Source organism: Coregonus clupeaformis, chromosome 31, assembly GCF_020615455.1.
Source record: "Coregonus clupeaformis isolate EN_2021a chromosome 31, ASM2061545v1, whole genome shotgun sequence".
In the NCBI taxonomy this organism is placed as follows: domain Eukaryota; kingdom Metazoa; phylum Chordata; class Actinopteri; order Salmoniformes; family Salmonidae; genus Coregonus; species Coregonus clupeaformis.
Genome location: NC_059222.1, coordinates 21,749,674 through 21,764,303, shown reverse-complemented (window position 1 = coordinate 21,764,303; position 14,630 = coordinate 21,749,674). Strand labels below are relative to the sequence as shown.

The window sequence follows — 14,630 nt, the reverse complement described above, 5'->3', positions numbered from 1 at the left end:
AAACCTTCCTCATCTCCGTGGTGAAGGCAACGTAAGCGTTGCAAATGTCCGACTGACTCTCCCAGACCGCGGATCCCCAGGCACGAGCGGAACCGCTAGTAGAGTTGATAAGGTAGGCAATACGGGCTCTTTCTGAGGCGTAGGTGAGGGGCTGTTGTTCAAACACTAACGAGCATTGAGTCAAAAAATCGCCACAGGTTCCCATGTTCCCGTCATAGCGCTCTGGAGCAGGAACAAAAGGCTCTCTGATCTGGGCTGAAGGGGTAGTAAGGGCAGATACTTGATTGGAGAGTAATTGAACCTGATTAAGCAGCACCTGACTGTCCTCAGCAATCGTTTTAAACAGGGTATCATGTTGGCCAAGTAAAATGCCCTGATTGGCTATGGCAGTCCAAATTTGAGTGCACTCTGGGGTGGTATCCGAGCTACTGTCTGCTGGGTTCATGTTGTTCAGATCATACTGTTATGATTTAACTGGATAAGAACCCAAATGCAGACAAGTACACCAAGCCAGAGAAGTTTTAACAGGTTTATTTACAATGTTCAAAGTCCAGGTTTCCAAATATATGGGAAGAGCAAGTCCAGGTACAGGGAGGGTAACAGATCCAGATCAGGGCAGGTGTGGTACCGTAATGTCCTAGTGTCCGTGGTGAGTCCAAAAGAGAGGTCCGGTAATGGAGAGCAGGATGGTGGTGGCAGGAGTGAAGCGGAGGCAGGAGTCAGGTTCCAAATATATGGTCGTCTTGACTATGATCTGACGATGAGTGGTAAGTTTGACCGGGTCTTAAAGGCTGAGGTGATATGGTGAATGAGCTGCAGCTGGAACCCTGACTCCCGCACACCAGACTTCACTCCTGCAATCAAGGACAGACAGAGGGGAGGGAGAGAGCAGAGAGAGCTACCTATCAGCAGTAGGCCTAACAGGAATAAATGTACAATGAGTTATGATACACGGGGTACCAGTACAAAGTCGATGTGCAGGGGTACGAGGTAATCAGTGGTGGAAAAAGTACCCAATAGTCATACTTGAGTAAAAGTAAAGATACCTTAATGAGAATGACTCAAGTAAAAGTGAAAAGTCTAAAAGTATTTGGTTTTAAATACACTTATGTATCAAAAGTAAATGTAATTGCTGAAAAAATATACTTAAGTATCAAAAGTAAAATAATAAATCATTTCAAATTCCTTATATTAACCAAACCAGATGGCACAATAAAAAAAAAAACATGCAGACATAATTTACAAATGAAGCATTTGTGTTTAGTGAGTCCGCCAGATCAGAAGCAGTAGGGATGATCAGGGATGTTCTCTTGGGATGTTAAGTGTGTGAATTGGACAATTTTGCTGTCCTGCTAAGCATTCAAAATGTAACGAGTACTTTTGTGTGTCAGGGAAAATGTATGGAGTAAAAAGTACATTATTTTCTTTAGGAATGTAGTGAAGTAAAAGTAAAAGTAGTCAAAAAATTTAAATAGTAAAGTACAGATACCCCAAACAACTACTTAAGTGGTACTTTAAAGTATTTTGACGTTAGTACTTTACAACACTGGATGTAATTGAGGTAGCTACTGTATGTACATATAGGTAGGGGTAAAGTGACTAGGCAACAGGATAGATAATAAGCAGTAGCATCAGCGTATGTGATGAGTCAAAAGAGTTAGTGCAAAAGAGGTCAATGCAGATAGTCTGTGACTGGGTAGCTATTTGGTTAAGTATTTAGCAGTCTTTTGGCTTAGGGGTAGAAGCTGTTCAGGGTCCTGTTGGCTCCAGACTTGGTGTATCGGTACCGCTTGCCGTGCGGTAGCAGAGAGAACAGTTTATGACTTGGATGGCTGGAGGATTTGACACTTGTGCATATGGCGGAGGCTCGCGGTAACGTGTAAATAGAGGGCCGAGGGGAAGGGGGTGATTTGGGATTCAGACAGAATTATATATACAGACTTGGAACTCGACACACAAAGCCTACACAACTACAGTTGGAAAGTATGTAGGCTTACGTAACTGTACTTTGAAATTCTAATCGAAGAATGGAAAAGTGCCTTTAAGTTCACTTTGTTTACATTCAGTAACAGTCTCTCTCGCCCTCCCTTCCTCCCCCTGAAAACTCTAATAACACAAACAGGATGCTACCAGATCGTACCCATCCCATTATTCACCAAACTGATCAATGTACACACCACATAGCCCAATGGCTTTTGTAAAGTTTACCAAATAACTCAAAATTAGAACTAATGTTGTTTTTAAACCTGCCACTCCAAATGTTGTCGTTGTAGGATTGTATTCGAATTATTAGAATGATGGTGCTTTTTTAGGATCTTACTATTTGAATAAAATCTGATTGTAAATTGGTGTACAATTCAGTCTATGACTGCGAGAAACCAATACTCTACTATTACTCTTCTCCTTTTCCCTCCTCCCTCTCTCCTCTCCTCCGTCCAGCTGCCTTGCGAAGACCAGATCATCCTTTTAAAAGGCTGCTGTATGGAGATCATGTCGCTGCGCGCCGCTGTGCGTTACGACGCAGAGAGCGAGACGCTGACCCTGAGTGGCGAGATGGCGGTCAAGCGGGAGCAGCTGAAGAACGGCGGCCTTGGCGTGGTGTCGGACGCCATCTTCGACCTGGGCAAGAGCCTGGCGCAGTTCAACCTGGACGACACAGAGGTGGCGCTGCTGCAGGCTGTGCTGCTCATGAGCTCAGGTGAGGACGGGGTCAAGGGTAAATGGCCAGAGGTCAATTGAGGTCATTCAGGTCAGAGAGGATTCAGGCCGAGTTCCAAATCCCAATTATGTACCATATTACATATTGGATTGTTAAAATACATCATTTTTACATTATCTTGTAGTTTACCAATAAAATGGTCTGATGGTGAACTAGACATAATTGGTATTCATATCCCTAAAGATATAAATTAATTTACCACAACCAATTTCAATAGAAGGTTAGCAAAATTAGGCAAGATTCTGCAACCATGGATAGGTAAATACCTGTATAGTTATGGAAAAATCACATTGATTAACTCTTTAGTCCTATCACCGTTGACTTACTTAGGGCTCTGCCTACTCCAGACTACTAGTTTTTTAAATCATATGAGCAAAATAAATGTCACTTTATTTGGAACGCTAAACCAGACAAAATTAAACGTGCCTATTTATATAATGAACATGAGTTTGGGGGGCTGAAATTATTAAATATTAAAGCAACTCTCACTAAAAGCTTCACTCATACATAAGTTTGTCACGATCGTCAAAAGGAGTAGACCAAGGCGCAGCGTGGAATGCGTACATCTTTTATTAGAGTACTAACAAAACAACAAAACGAAACGTGAAGTCCTCGGTTAACAAACAAACCAACACGGAACAAGATCCCACAAAACACAAATGCCCAAACGGCTGCCTAAGTATGGTTCCCAATCAGAGACAACAAGCAACAGCTGATTCACGTTGCCTCTGATTGAGAACCACCCCGGCCAACATAGATCTATATGATCTAGAACATAACATAGAAAATACAACATAGATAATCCACACCCTGGCTCAACATATAGGAGTCCCCAGAGCCAGGGCGTGACAGTACCCCCCGAAAGGCGCGGACTGCGACCGCGCCAACCAAAACCAACAGGGGAGGGACCGGGTGGGCATTCCGCCTCGGAGGCGGATCCGGCTCCGGGCGTGACCACCACTCTCTCGCTACCCCCCCGTAGCGCCCCTGGCCGGAGCTGGACTGGACACCGGTGGAGCGGATTGCTCTGGCTCCGCAGTGGAGCAGCTGACCGGTACCTGACCAGGCACCGGTGAAACGGGCACGGGCTGTGCCGGACTGACGACGCGCACCACAGGCTTGGTGCGGGGAGCAGGGACGGGCCGGACCGGGCTGACGACGCGCACCATTGGCTTGGTGCGGGGAGCAGGGACGGGCCGAACCGGGCTGACGAAGCGCACCACTGGCTTGGTGCGGGGAGCAGGGACGGGCCGAACCGGGCTGACGAAGCGCACCACTGGCTTGGTGCGGGGAGCAGGAACAGGCCGGACCGGGCTGACGACGCGCACCACTGACTTGATGCGGGGAGCAGGAACGGGCCGGACCGGGCTGGCGACGCGCACCATTGGCTTGGTGCGAGGGGCAGGAACAGGCCGGACCGGGCTGGCGACGCGCACCATAGGCTTGGTGCGAGGGGCAGGAACAGGCCGGACCGGACTGGCAACACACTTCAGTACCTCTCGCCGTGCCTCTACACTTTCCTTCCCTCTAATCACCAATGGCTCCCGTAACCCGGTGGCCTTCTCTCCTCGTCCACAAACTCGCCCCTTATCTGCCTCCAGCAGCCCCGTCGTCCATGCCATGTGCCCCCCCCTAAACATTTCTTGGGGGTGCCTCTCGCCTGTCCGACGACGACCCGGTTGGCGCCGCTTCTCCTCTCCTGCCTGGGTCTCCCCTTTCATCGCCCTCCGGTAACGGATGGCCTCCTCCTCCGTAATCTGCCCCCAACCGAGGAGGACATCCACTAATGTTACCTCCTGCGTGTGCTCCTGGACACGCTGCTTGGTCCAGTATTGGTGGGATCTTCTGTCACGTTCGTCAAAAGGAGTAGACCAAGGCGCAGCGTGGAATGCGTACATCTTTTATTAGAGTACTAACAAAACAACAAAACGAAACGTGAAGTCCTCAGTTAACAAACAAACCAACACGGAACAAGATCCCACAAAACACAAATGCCCAAACGGCTGCCTAAGTATGGTTCCCAATCAGAGACAACAAGCAACAGCTGATTCACGTTGCCTCTGATTGAGAACCACCCCGGCCAACATAGATCTACATGATCTAGAACATAACATAGAAAATACAACATAGATAATCCACACCCTGGCTCAACATATAAGAGTCCCCAGAGCCAGGGCGTGACAAAGTTCTACTTAAACCCGAACTGGTTCTCCAGTAGATTACTAAGAAAGCTTTATCCTTTGTTCAAAAAAAGGCTGTTTTGCCTTTTCACATTTTCGATTAATTGAAAATGAAACTTTGTTCAAAGTTTCTTAAACAAGCCATACAAAGCTGGTTACAATTTCAATTTTATCCTCCAAAAAAGACAGAACAAATATTACAACACATATTATGGTTAAACTCAAATATACTGATTAATAAATAAATACATAAATAATTAATGTATTTTATTTATTCATGGTATTATATTTATTAATGATATTATGAATAGGAATGGTGGAGTTGTCACACATGCAGCTATTGAAAATATATGGGAATGTTTGCTCAATCCAAAGTTACAACCAACGGATTGCAGCATTACTGCAAAAATGGAGGAGGCAAGTGGAAGGGGGAGAAGGTAGGGAACTTGCTTGTCTGCCATATATTAAAGACAAAAACTGGCTGAAAAAAATTGGCATGAATAGAAAAATATACCAGTTCTATTTGAGGACAAACATGTTGACAGCTGCGCCATACAGGTTGTACCGATATACCGATTTCATTGCACATGGTGGTGTATGAACTGATACAAAAAACAACACTTGATTCAACACTTGAAGTTTTTCTATTTAAATTATTATACAAAATTATTGTATATATGGGGCATACAACAGTCTCAGCTCTGCAGATTTCGCTGCGATGAGACAGAAACATTAGATATTTTATTCTGGTATTGCCCCTATGTAGCTTATTTCTGGTCACAGGTTCAGGAATGGCTAAACAAATCACAACATTTATTTTAAATTAACCCTACAAATAGCAGTGTTGGGTGATTTGGAAAGCCATAGTCAATCAATCAACAATATAATAATACTCCTAGGAAAGGTTTTCATCTTTAGCTCACAATCTGTGGATACTATACGATTAGAATGGTTAGAAATGCATGTAAAACATCACAGAACAGTTGAAAGATATACAGTACCAGTCAAAAGTTTGGACACACCAACTCATTCCAGGGTTTTTCTTTATTTGTACTATTTTCTGCATTGTAGAATAATAGTGAAGACATCAAAACTATGAAATAACACATATGGAATCATGTAGTAACCAAAAAAGTGTTACACAAATCAAAATATATTTTATATTTCAGATTCTTCAAAGTAGACACCCTTTGCCTTGATGACAGCTTTGCACACGCATTCTCTCAACCAGCTTCATGAGGTAGTCACCTGGAATGCATTTCAATTAACAGGTGTACCTTGTTAAAAGTTAATTTGTGGAATTTCTTTCCTTCTTAATGCGTTTGAGCCAATCAGTTGTGTTGTGACAAGGTAGGGGTGGTATACAGAAGATAGCCCTATTTGGTAAAAGATCAAGTCCATATTATGGCAAGAACAGCTCAAATAAGCAAAGAGAAACGACAGTCCATCATTACTTTAAAGACATGAAGGTCAGTCATTCCGGAAAATTTCAAGAACTTTGAAAGTTTCTTCAAGTGCAGTTGCAAAACCATCAAGTGCTATGATGAAACTGGCTCTCATGAGGACCGCCACAGGAAAGCAAGACCCAGAGTTACCTCTGCTGCAGAGGATAAGTTCATTAGAGTTAACTGCACCTCAGATTTCAGCCCAAATACAGTGGGGAAAAAAAGTATTTAGTCAGCCACCAATTGTGCAAGTTCTCCCACTTAAAAAGATGAGAGAGACCTGTAATTTTCATCATAAGGTTCACGTCAACTATGACAGACAAAATGAGAAAAAAAAATCCAGAAAATCACATTGTAGGATTTTTTATGAATTTATTTGCAAATTATGGTGGAAAATAAGTATTTGGTCAATAACAAAAGTTTCTCAATACTTTGTTATATACCCTTTGTTGGCAATGACACAGGTCAAACGTTTTCTGTAAATCTTCACAAGGTTTTCACACACTGTTGCTGGTATTTTGGCCCATTCCTCCATGCAGATCTCCTCTAGAGCAGTGATGTTTTGGCGCTGTCGCTGGGCAACATGGACTTTCAACTCCCTCCAAAGATTTTCTATGGGGTTGAGATCTGGAGACTGGCTAGGCCACTCCAGGACCTTGAAATGCTTCTTACGAAGCCACTCCTTCGTTGCCCGGGCGGTGTGTTTGGGATCATTGTCATGCTGAAAGACCCAGCCACGTTTCATCTTCAATGCCCTTGCTGATGGAAGGAGGTTTTCACTCAAAATCTCACGATACATGGCCCCATTCATTCTTTCCTTTACACGGATCAGTCGTCCTGGTCCCTTTGCAGAAAAACAGCCCCAAAGCATGATGTTTTCACCCCCATGCTTCACAGTAGGTATGGTGTTCTTTGGATGCAACTCAGCATTCTTTGTCCTCCAAACACGACGAGTTGAGTTTTTACCAAAAAGTTATATTTTGGTTTCATCTGACCATATGACATTCTCCCAGTCCTCTTCTGGATCATCCAAATGCACTCTAGCAAACTTCAGACGGGCCTGGACATGTACTGGCTTAAGCAGGGGGACACGTCTTGCACTGCAGGATTTGAGTCCCTGGCGGCGTAGTGTGTTACTGATGGTAGGCTTTGTTACTTTGGTCCCAGCCCTCTGCAGGTCATTCACTAGGTCCCCCCCGTGTGGTTCTGGGATTTTTGCTCACCGTTCTTGTGATCATTTTGACCCCACAGGGTGAGATCTTGCGTGGAGCCCCAGATCGAGGGAGATTATCAGTGGTCTTGTATGTCTTCCATTTCCTAATAATTGCTCCCACAGTTGATTTCTTCAAACCAAGCTGCTTACCTATTGCAGATTCAGTCTTCCCAGCCTGGTGCAGGTCTACAATTTTGTTTCTGGTGTCCTTTGACAGCTCTTTGGTCTTGGCCATAGTGGAGTTTGGAGTGTGACTGTTTGAGGTTGTGGACAGGTGTCTTTTATACTGATAACAAGTTCAAACAGGTGCCATTAATACAGGTAATGAGTGGAGGACAGAGGAGCCTCTTAAAGAAGAAGTTACAGGTCTGTGAGAGCCAGAAATCTTGCTTGTTTGTAGGTGACCAAATACTTATTTTCCACCATAAATTATAAATAAATTAATAAAAAATCCTACAATGTGATTTTCTGGATTTTTTTTCTCAATTTGTCTGTCATAGTTGACGTGTACCTATGATGAAAATTACAGGCCTCTCTCATCTTTTTAAGTGGGAGAACTTGCACAATTGGTGGCTGACTAAATACTTTTTTTCCCCACTGTAAATGCTTCACAGAGTTCAAGTAACAGACACATCTCAACATCAACTGTTCAGAGGAGACTGCGTGAATCAGGCCTTCATGGTCAAATTGCTGCAAAGAAACCACTACTAAAGGACACCAATTAATAATAAGAGACTTGCTTGTCTCCTGAGTGGCGCAGTGGTCTAAGGCACTGCATCGCAGTGCTAACTGTGCCACTAGAGATCCTGGTTCGAATCCAGGCTCTGTCGCAGCCGGCCGCGACCGGCAGACTCATGGGCGGCGCACAATTGGCCCAGCGTCGTCCAGGGTAGGGGAGGGAATGGCCGGCAGGGATGTAGATAGAGCATGGCGTTTGCAACGCCAGGGTTGTGGGTTCGATTCCCATGGGGGGCCAGTATAAACAAAATAATGACAAAAAAATAATAAAAAATTGTATTCACTAACTGTAAGTCGCTCTGGATAAGAGCGTCTGCTAAATGTAAAATGTAACTAATGTTGCTTGGGCCAAGAAAGACGAGCAATGGACAATAGACCAGTGGAAATCTGTCCTTTGGTCTGATGAGTCCAAATTTGAGATTTTTGGTTCCAACCGCCGTGTCTTTGTGAGACGCAGAGTAGATGAACGGATGATCTCCTCATGTGTGGTTCCCACCGTGAAGTATGGAGGAGGAGGTGTGATGGTGTGGGGGTGCTTTGCTGGTGACACTGTTGGTGATTTATTTAGAATTGAAGGCACACTTAACCAGCAGGCTACCACAGCATTCTGCAGTGATACGCCATCCCATCTGGTTTGCGCTTAGTGTGACTATCATTTGTTTTTCAACAGGACAATGTCCCAAAACACACTTCCAGGCTTGGTAAGGGCTATTTGACCAAGGAGAGTGATGGAGTGCTGCATCAGATGACCTGGCCTCCAATATCACCCGACCTCAGCCCAATTGAGATGGTTTGGGATGAATTGGACCGCAGAGTGAAGGAAAAGCAGCCAACAAGTGCTCAGCATATGTGGGAACTCCTTCAAGACTGTTGGAAAAGCATTCCTCATGGAGCTTGTTGAGAGAATGCCAAGAGTGTGCAAAGCTGTCATCAAGGCAAAGGGTGGCTACTTTGCAGAATCTCAAATCTCAAATATATTTTGATTTGTTTAACACTTTTTTGGTTACTACATGATCCCATATGTGTTATTTCATAGTTTTGATGTCTTCACTATTATTATACAATGTAGAAAATAGTAAAAATAAAGAAAAACCCTGGAATGAGTTGGTGTGTCCAAACTTTTGACTGGTACTGTAATTACATAAGAAAAACCTATATCTTTGTCATGTGAATGTTGTATATAAAAGTACCATGTATGTAGTATGTAAAATGTATATGTAAAATGTATGTATGTAACAAAAAAGCTGTAAAAAATTTATGTTTTCTTTTTGACCTCCAAAAAATAGAAAATAATAATATGCCTTTCCCTATGATAGGCTAGGTTAAATATGACCCTCATCGTTTACTGACACAAACCTTTTTCTCCCTCCCTCCCTCCCTCCCTCCCTCCCTCCCTCCCTCCCTCCCTCCCTCCCTCCCCTTGCCTTTGGTCACAGACCGCTCGGGCCTGACGAGCAGTGACAAGATCGAGAAGTGCCAGGAGACCTACCTGCTAGCGTTTGAACACTACATCAACTACCGCAAGCACAACATTCCCCACTTCTGGCCTAAGCTGCTGATGAAGGTGACGGACCTGCGTATGATCGGGGCTTGCCACGCCAGCCGCTTCCTCCACATGAAGGTGGAGTGTCCAACTGAACTTTTCCCCCCGCTCTTCCTGGAGGTCTTCGAGGACCAGGAAGTTTGAGTGGCGCCCCCCGCTGCCGAATAGGAAGTAGTGGGGCGACTTGGGGTGTCTTGGGATAGGAATGGCTGTTTTTCTGGAGCGGGGAAGGGTTTTGGCAGGACTTGCGTTTCTCCAACATTTACGTGGTAAACAACAAACAACAGGCAACAACCACACACCAGCAGCAGGAGTCAAACAAACAATGATTTTTGCTTTTAACCAACCACCTATTCATACCTGTTTTGGGGAATCAGTTTGGCGGCCCTCCCTGTCTGAGCAGTCTTATCCAGTGGGATGTCTTATCCAGTGGAAGTTGCAGCCCTTTGCCAAGGCGCGCACACACTCACACACACACACACACACTCTGGGTCCCTTCCCAGAGCCCTATTGGAGGCACCTCAGTTGTCACTCTGTGCCACTAGATGGTGGTCTTCACAGCTTTGCACCGGTTTGAAATTATGGCAGCCATGTTTTAAACTGGTCCACTAATTTCAGTCTCAGAATTAGTGTAAAACAATAATTCAGGAGACGCTGTCACTTGCAACAGAGACACACACACAAACAGAGGTCCTGAACGTGTGCCGTATAGCGCCTACCGTAGAGCAAAGCTACCAGTACCTACTATCACCTCTGAACGCAACTGAGACATGCTCAGACTGGAGCGTGATCATGTTTTAAACAAGTCAGGTGCTATATTTATAAGTCTACTTCAATTGTCTGAAATGTGTAAAACTACAGACCATGGCTCCGTATCTACCTTCAGTTCTGTCATTAGGCCGGTTCCTGTGACTGACACACACACACACACACAGGGCAGACGTGCCTTGTCATTCCCTGTGCTGCTGGTGCCAGCAGTAGACCCTCTTATGAATGACAATTGAGCCCTGCTCTCTCCAAGGAAAGTCATCGCAGTGAAGGAAAGAGGGAAAGAGGGAAGGGGCCCACTGACAGGAGGGAGAGTGAAAGAGAAGAGGGGAGGAATATGAGTGAGAGAGAGAGAGAGAGAAAGCGAGAGTTAATCGCAGGCAAGTAGATTCAGTGGCTGGAGACTGAACAGCATCCATGTAGACTCCCACACCCTGTCTGAATAGCAGTGAACAAGGCAGGGAAGCTCATGTCTCACACACACACACATCCTCACCTCAGAAACTCAAATTCCATGTTTACTGTACGCACTGCAGTGATGTAGCCCTGACCTGCAAGGTAAGTTAGTCTGAGTCTGCGCCTGTGTGACTCAGCTCAGTATGGCCCTTCCAAGCTTCCATACTCAATTGTTGTTAGTGTAGCTGTCACTGAGAAAGGGCAAGGCCAATGACGTCTGCCATTTACCTCAAAGTGGGCACACCCTCAAGGCTGGGGCGCCGCCATTGCTCCTGTGCCGACAGGCTCTACCTCACCTCTGGACACAGGGCAGCAGCCCCCAACCTCCTCACCCACCCATCTACCCACACACACACTCTTAAGAATACTCAACAAACACACATAGGTGCATGTGCATGGGTGTAAACTCGTAAGCACACATATATTAAGACGAATCCCACAAACACACAGGACACACATTCTCAGTACTATCACTCAGTCGAATCAAAATACCACTGAAGACAGGAGGGCCTGCCCTTCCCTATGGTGATCTCATGGGTTTCACTGACTTCTCTCCTCTTTTTCGGGGGAACGGTGGATGGTAACCATTACGTTCGGCTTTTCTCTTTTTTGTTATGTGGGACCAAGTGTCACTTTTCTTATTTGGAATCCCTATTTTTTTCCAGTTAAAACGGAAGTAAATAAATCACACAATGGAGGAAAATAGATGTACAGTCCAGCTGTCGCCCTGGAAGAGGATTGGTTGGAGGAGCGATACACTGTGAGCAAGCAGAGAACCCCAAGGTTGCCAGGCCGTAGCCGGGCAGGTTTAGCACTGTTTTTGAGGAAAGAAAGTTCAAAGACAACCAATTTTTAGTGAATGCTAAGCAGTAGTTTGTGAACGACTGAACGAGGCGGAGGGAGGGATGAATGGATGGATGCGTTTCAGCATTCCGGGAGCATATGGAGGAATGCGTGAAGACATGGAGCGGCGCCGCGAGTGGGATCAGGATGGCGGGTACTCATAGCAGATGGCCAAGCCTCACTGCAGCAACCTCAACTGCCGTAGGAGGAATCAACCGGAAATCAACTGTTACCAGACCTCAGAGCAGCCAGAGCCCCCCCCCCCCAACGCCCCACCCTAGACTGCCACTCCTTCCAGTCTCCCCACCCCCAGCCCTGGCTAAGCCCCTATAGAGCCTAGCTCTACGTTTCACCAACACCACCACCAAACCCCTCCAGCCAGGCTGGTGTTGTTGTTTTTAACACTACTGCAGTAGTCCCAACCCCTCTCCCCAACCTCATCAGCAACTATACAACCCCTAATCCTCAAACCTAGCCCCAACTCATCTGTCAGGCATGCCCCCTCCTCTGGGAGTCCTGGCCTACTCTGTATAAAATAGGCCACTGGGACGGGGCTCCCAACCAACCCTGTCACATTTTCAGTATTAAACCAACAGCCCTCCTCCCCAACCCTCATCCACTCTGGGCTGGAGACGTCCCTGGGTGAGCGAGGGATGGTCCGGGGGTGGCCTGTTTTTCACTCAAACACTCCTCTCAGCACTGGTCTCCAAGTCTACCCAGATCCAGCGTCAGTACATACTCCTTCCCCTGCCCTACCACCCATTCACCCATTCACCCAACCCAATGTAGGAGGCCAACGGTAGGTCAGAAAAATTTACACCAAACGGAATCCATGCCTTTCCCTTGTGAGACAAGGCTGGCCATAACCGCTCACTTAAGGCAGTGTTACCGAATGAATGTGAACGGCAAAGCAGCAATGGGAGCAAGTGAACGAGAGAGCGTAATATGGTCCTTCATATGGTGTGGGTTAGAGGGGGATTGCCGCCCGTTGTCAAAGCACCGTTATGAAGTTGGAGGAGGGGGAGATGATCAGATGGTCTCCCCCTTAACTCCCTCATTGTGACATGAGTCCCCCCCACCACCTGCCCATTTCCTCAAATACCCCCTTCAGCTCTCCATAAGGAGAGCCACCAACTTTCACATGGAGACGATCGGCAACTGAAACAGAACCGGCATTCAATGGATGTGGGTATGAAATTCCAAGCTTCTTTGAAAAATAGCCAGTGTAAAAAATATCTTGCAATATGTCCTTCGTTCTTGTGAGCCTATTGGGCATGTATGTGTGACAATAGGGGTTGAAATGCTGCTTTTACCTTCGGAGTTGAATTTTAATTGAGAAATAAATATATGATGATAATGACTATGAACCAAGAAAAGTGAAATGAGAAAAATATGACTTTAAAAAGACTCCTGAACAAAAGTTAAATGCTTGGAGACTAAGATTTTTTTCCCTTCATTTTATCTCAACGTTTTTTGTTGTTGTTGTGATGTTGTTGTTTTTTTATGCTTAAACTGCTTTGTGTAAAAGAGAAAAAACAACAGCCGTGCAGTGTAACATAGACAGACATTTCACTTCTTTTTCACATCACCTATAGTTTGTGTTGATAAGCCAACTGTTCTGTTGTCTGTGTATCTGTCTGATTGTCCGTCCCTTTTATCAGGAGGAATTTACAACAAACAAAAACAGGAATATTTTCTTTTTATATATATTTGGTTTCCTTTTTTATGAAAGAAGACTTTGAAAAAAAATCACAAACAGGAAATATAATGCAACCGAAACACAATCTTCTCATACCTCACACAACACAAAACTCAAAAGGAACTTGAGAGGAGTGATGATTCACAGGCACATGTGGAAGTGCGTAAATGCATAGAAAAATGTACATTGAGGTATATATGTGCTTGTGGCGCGTACGCATCTGTAGTAATTACAAAAAGACTCACCCTCAAGCCTTGGCGCTCGCTACCTATTAAATTGATTCTAGGAGGATTGTGGATACAACACAACATCAGTAAAGTCTTGCATCATCAGCAGGTGCTGAAATGGATTGCTGGCAGTTGGCCTCTCCCAGGTGTATCCACGACCATAGATAGTGAAGTCAAATGTGAATGGCCCAGAGCTTGGGGGATGTCTTTTGTAATGGCTGAGTGCTCTATGGTATTGAATGTAGCTGACAGGACGGGGCTGGATCTGAGCCCAGTACCCACAACCTCACTTCCGCTCACCAGCAGAATGGACAGTGGTGTCACATAGACGTTACACACAAACAAACTGAGAATATTGCCCATCTGCAAGGTGCAATATATACAGTATGTTCTTTTTATTTTTTTAGTAAATCATTTTCTGTTTGTTTTTATTCTTTTTTGTTTTATTTTGGCCATAACCAAGGATGTAAATACAAAAATGAAAATATGAAAAACCAGTATATGTAAAATCATATGCAACACTCACAAACTGGGTGTTGAGGCTTGAGCACAACCTTGCCGGCTCCAGCATCCCACCATCATGTAAAGTAAGAGAAAAAAATGCAATGTATATTAATGCTTCATACATCTTTGTGTGCTTGTGTGTGCACTCTCACATGCGCATGTCGATCCGTATTCAAAAGTGCCCCGTGACATGAATCATCCCTGTGCCTCCTATTCTTTGCAAAGAGATAGCTAGCCATCCCTACATTATGTCCTGGCCACGACTCTAAGCGCTACACAGTCAAGGTTATACAGT

General features: G+C 45.1%; 1 protein-coding gene across 3 annotated transcripts in view; it reads left to right on the top strand.

Moving 5' to 3' along the window:
- Nucleotides 1-12,975, top strand: part of LOC121547289 (thyroid hormone receptor alpha-like) — a 135,946-nt gene extending 122,971 nt beyond the window's left edge. For all 3 annotated transcript variants that reach the window (XM_041858468.2, XM_041858467.2, XM_041858469.2), the window contains 2 exons: nucleotides 2,440-2,698; nucleotides 9,732-12,975. In XM_041858468.2, the coding sequence (XP_041714402.1) occupies nucleotides 2,440-2,698; nucleotides 9,732-9,982 (510 nt within the window). In that variant the 3' untranslated portion in view covers nucleotides 9,983-12,975. The remainder of the gene's footprint in view (nucleotides 1-2,439; nucleotides 2,699-9,731) is intronic.
- Nucleotides 12,976-14,630: the final 1,655 nt, after the last annotated feature.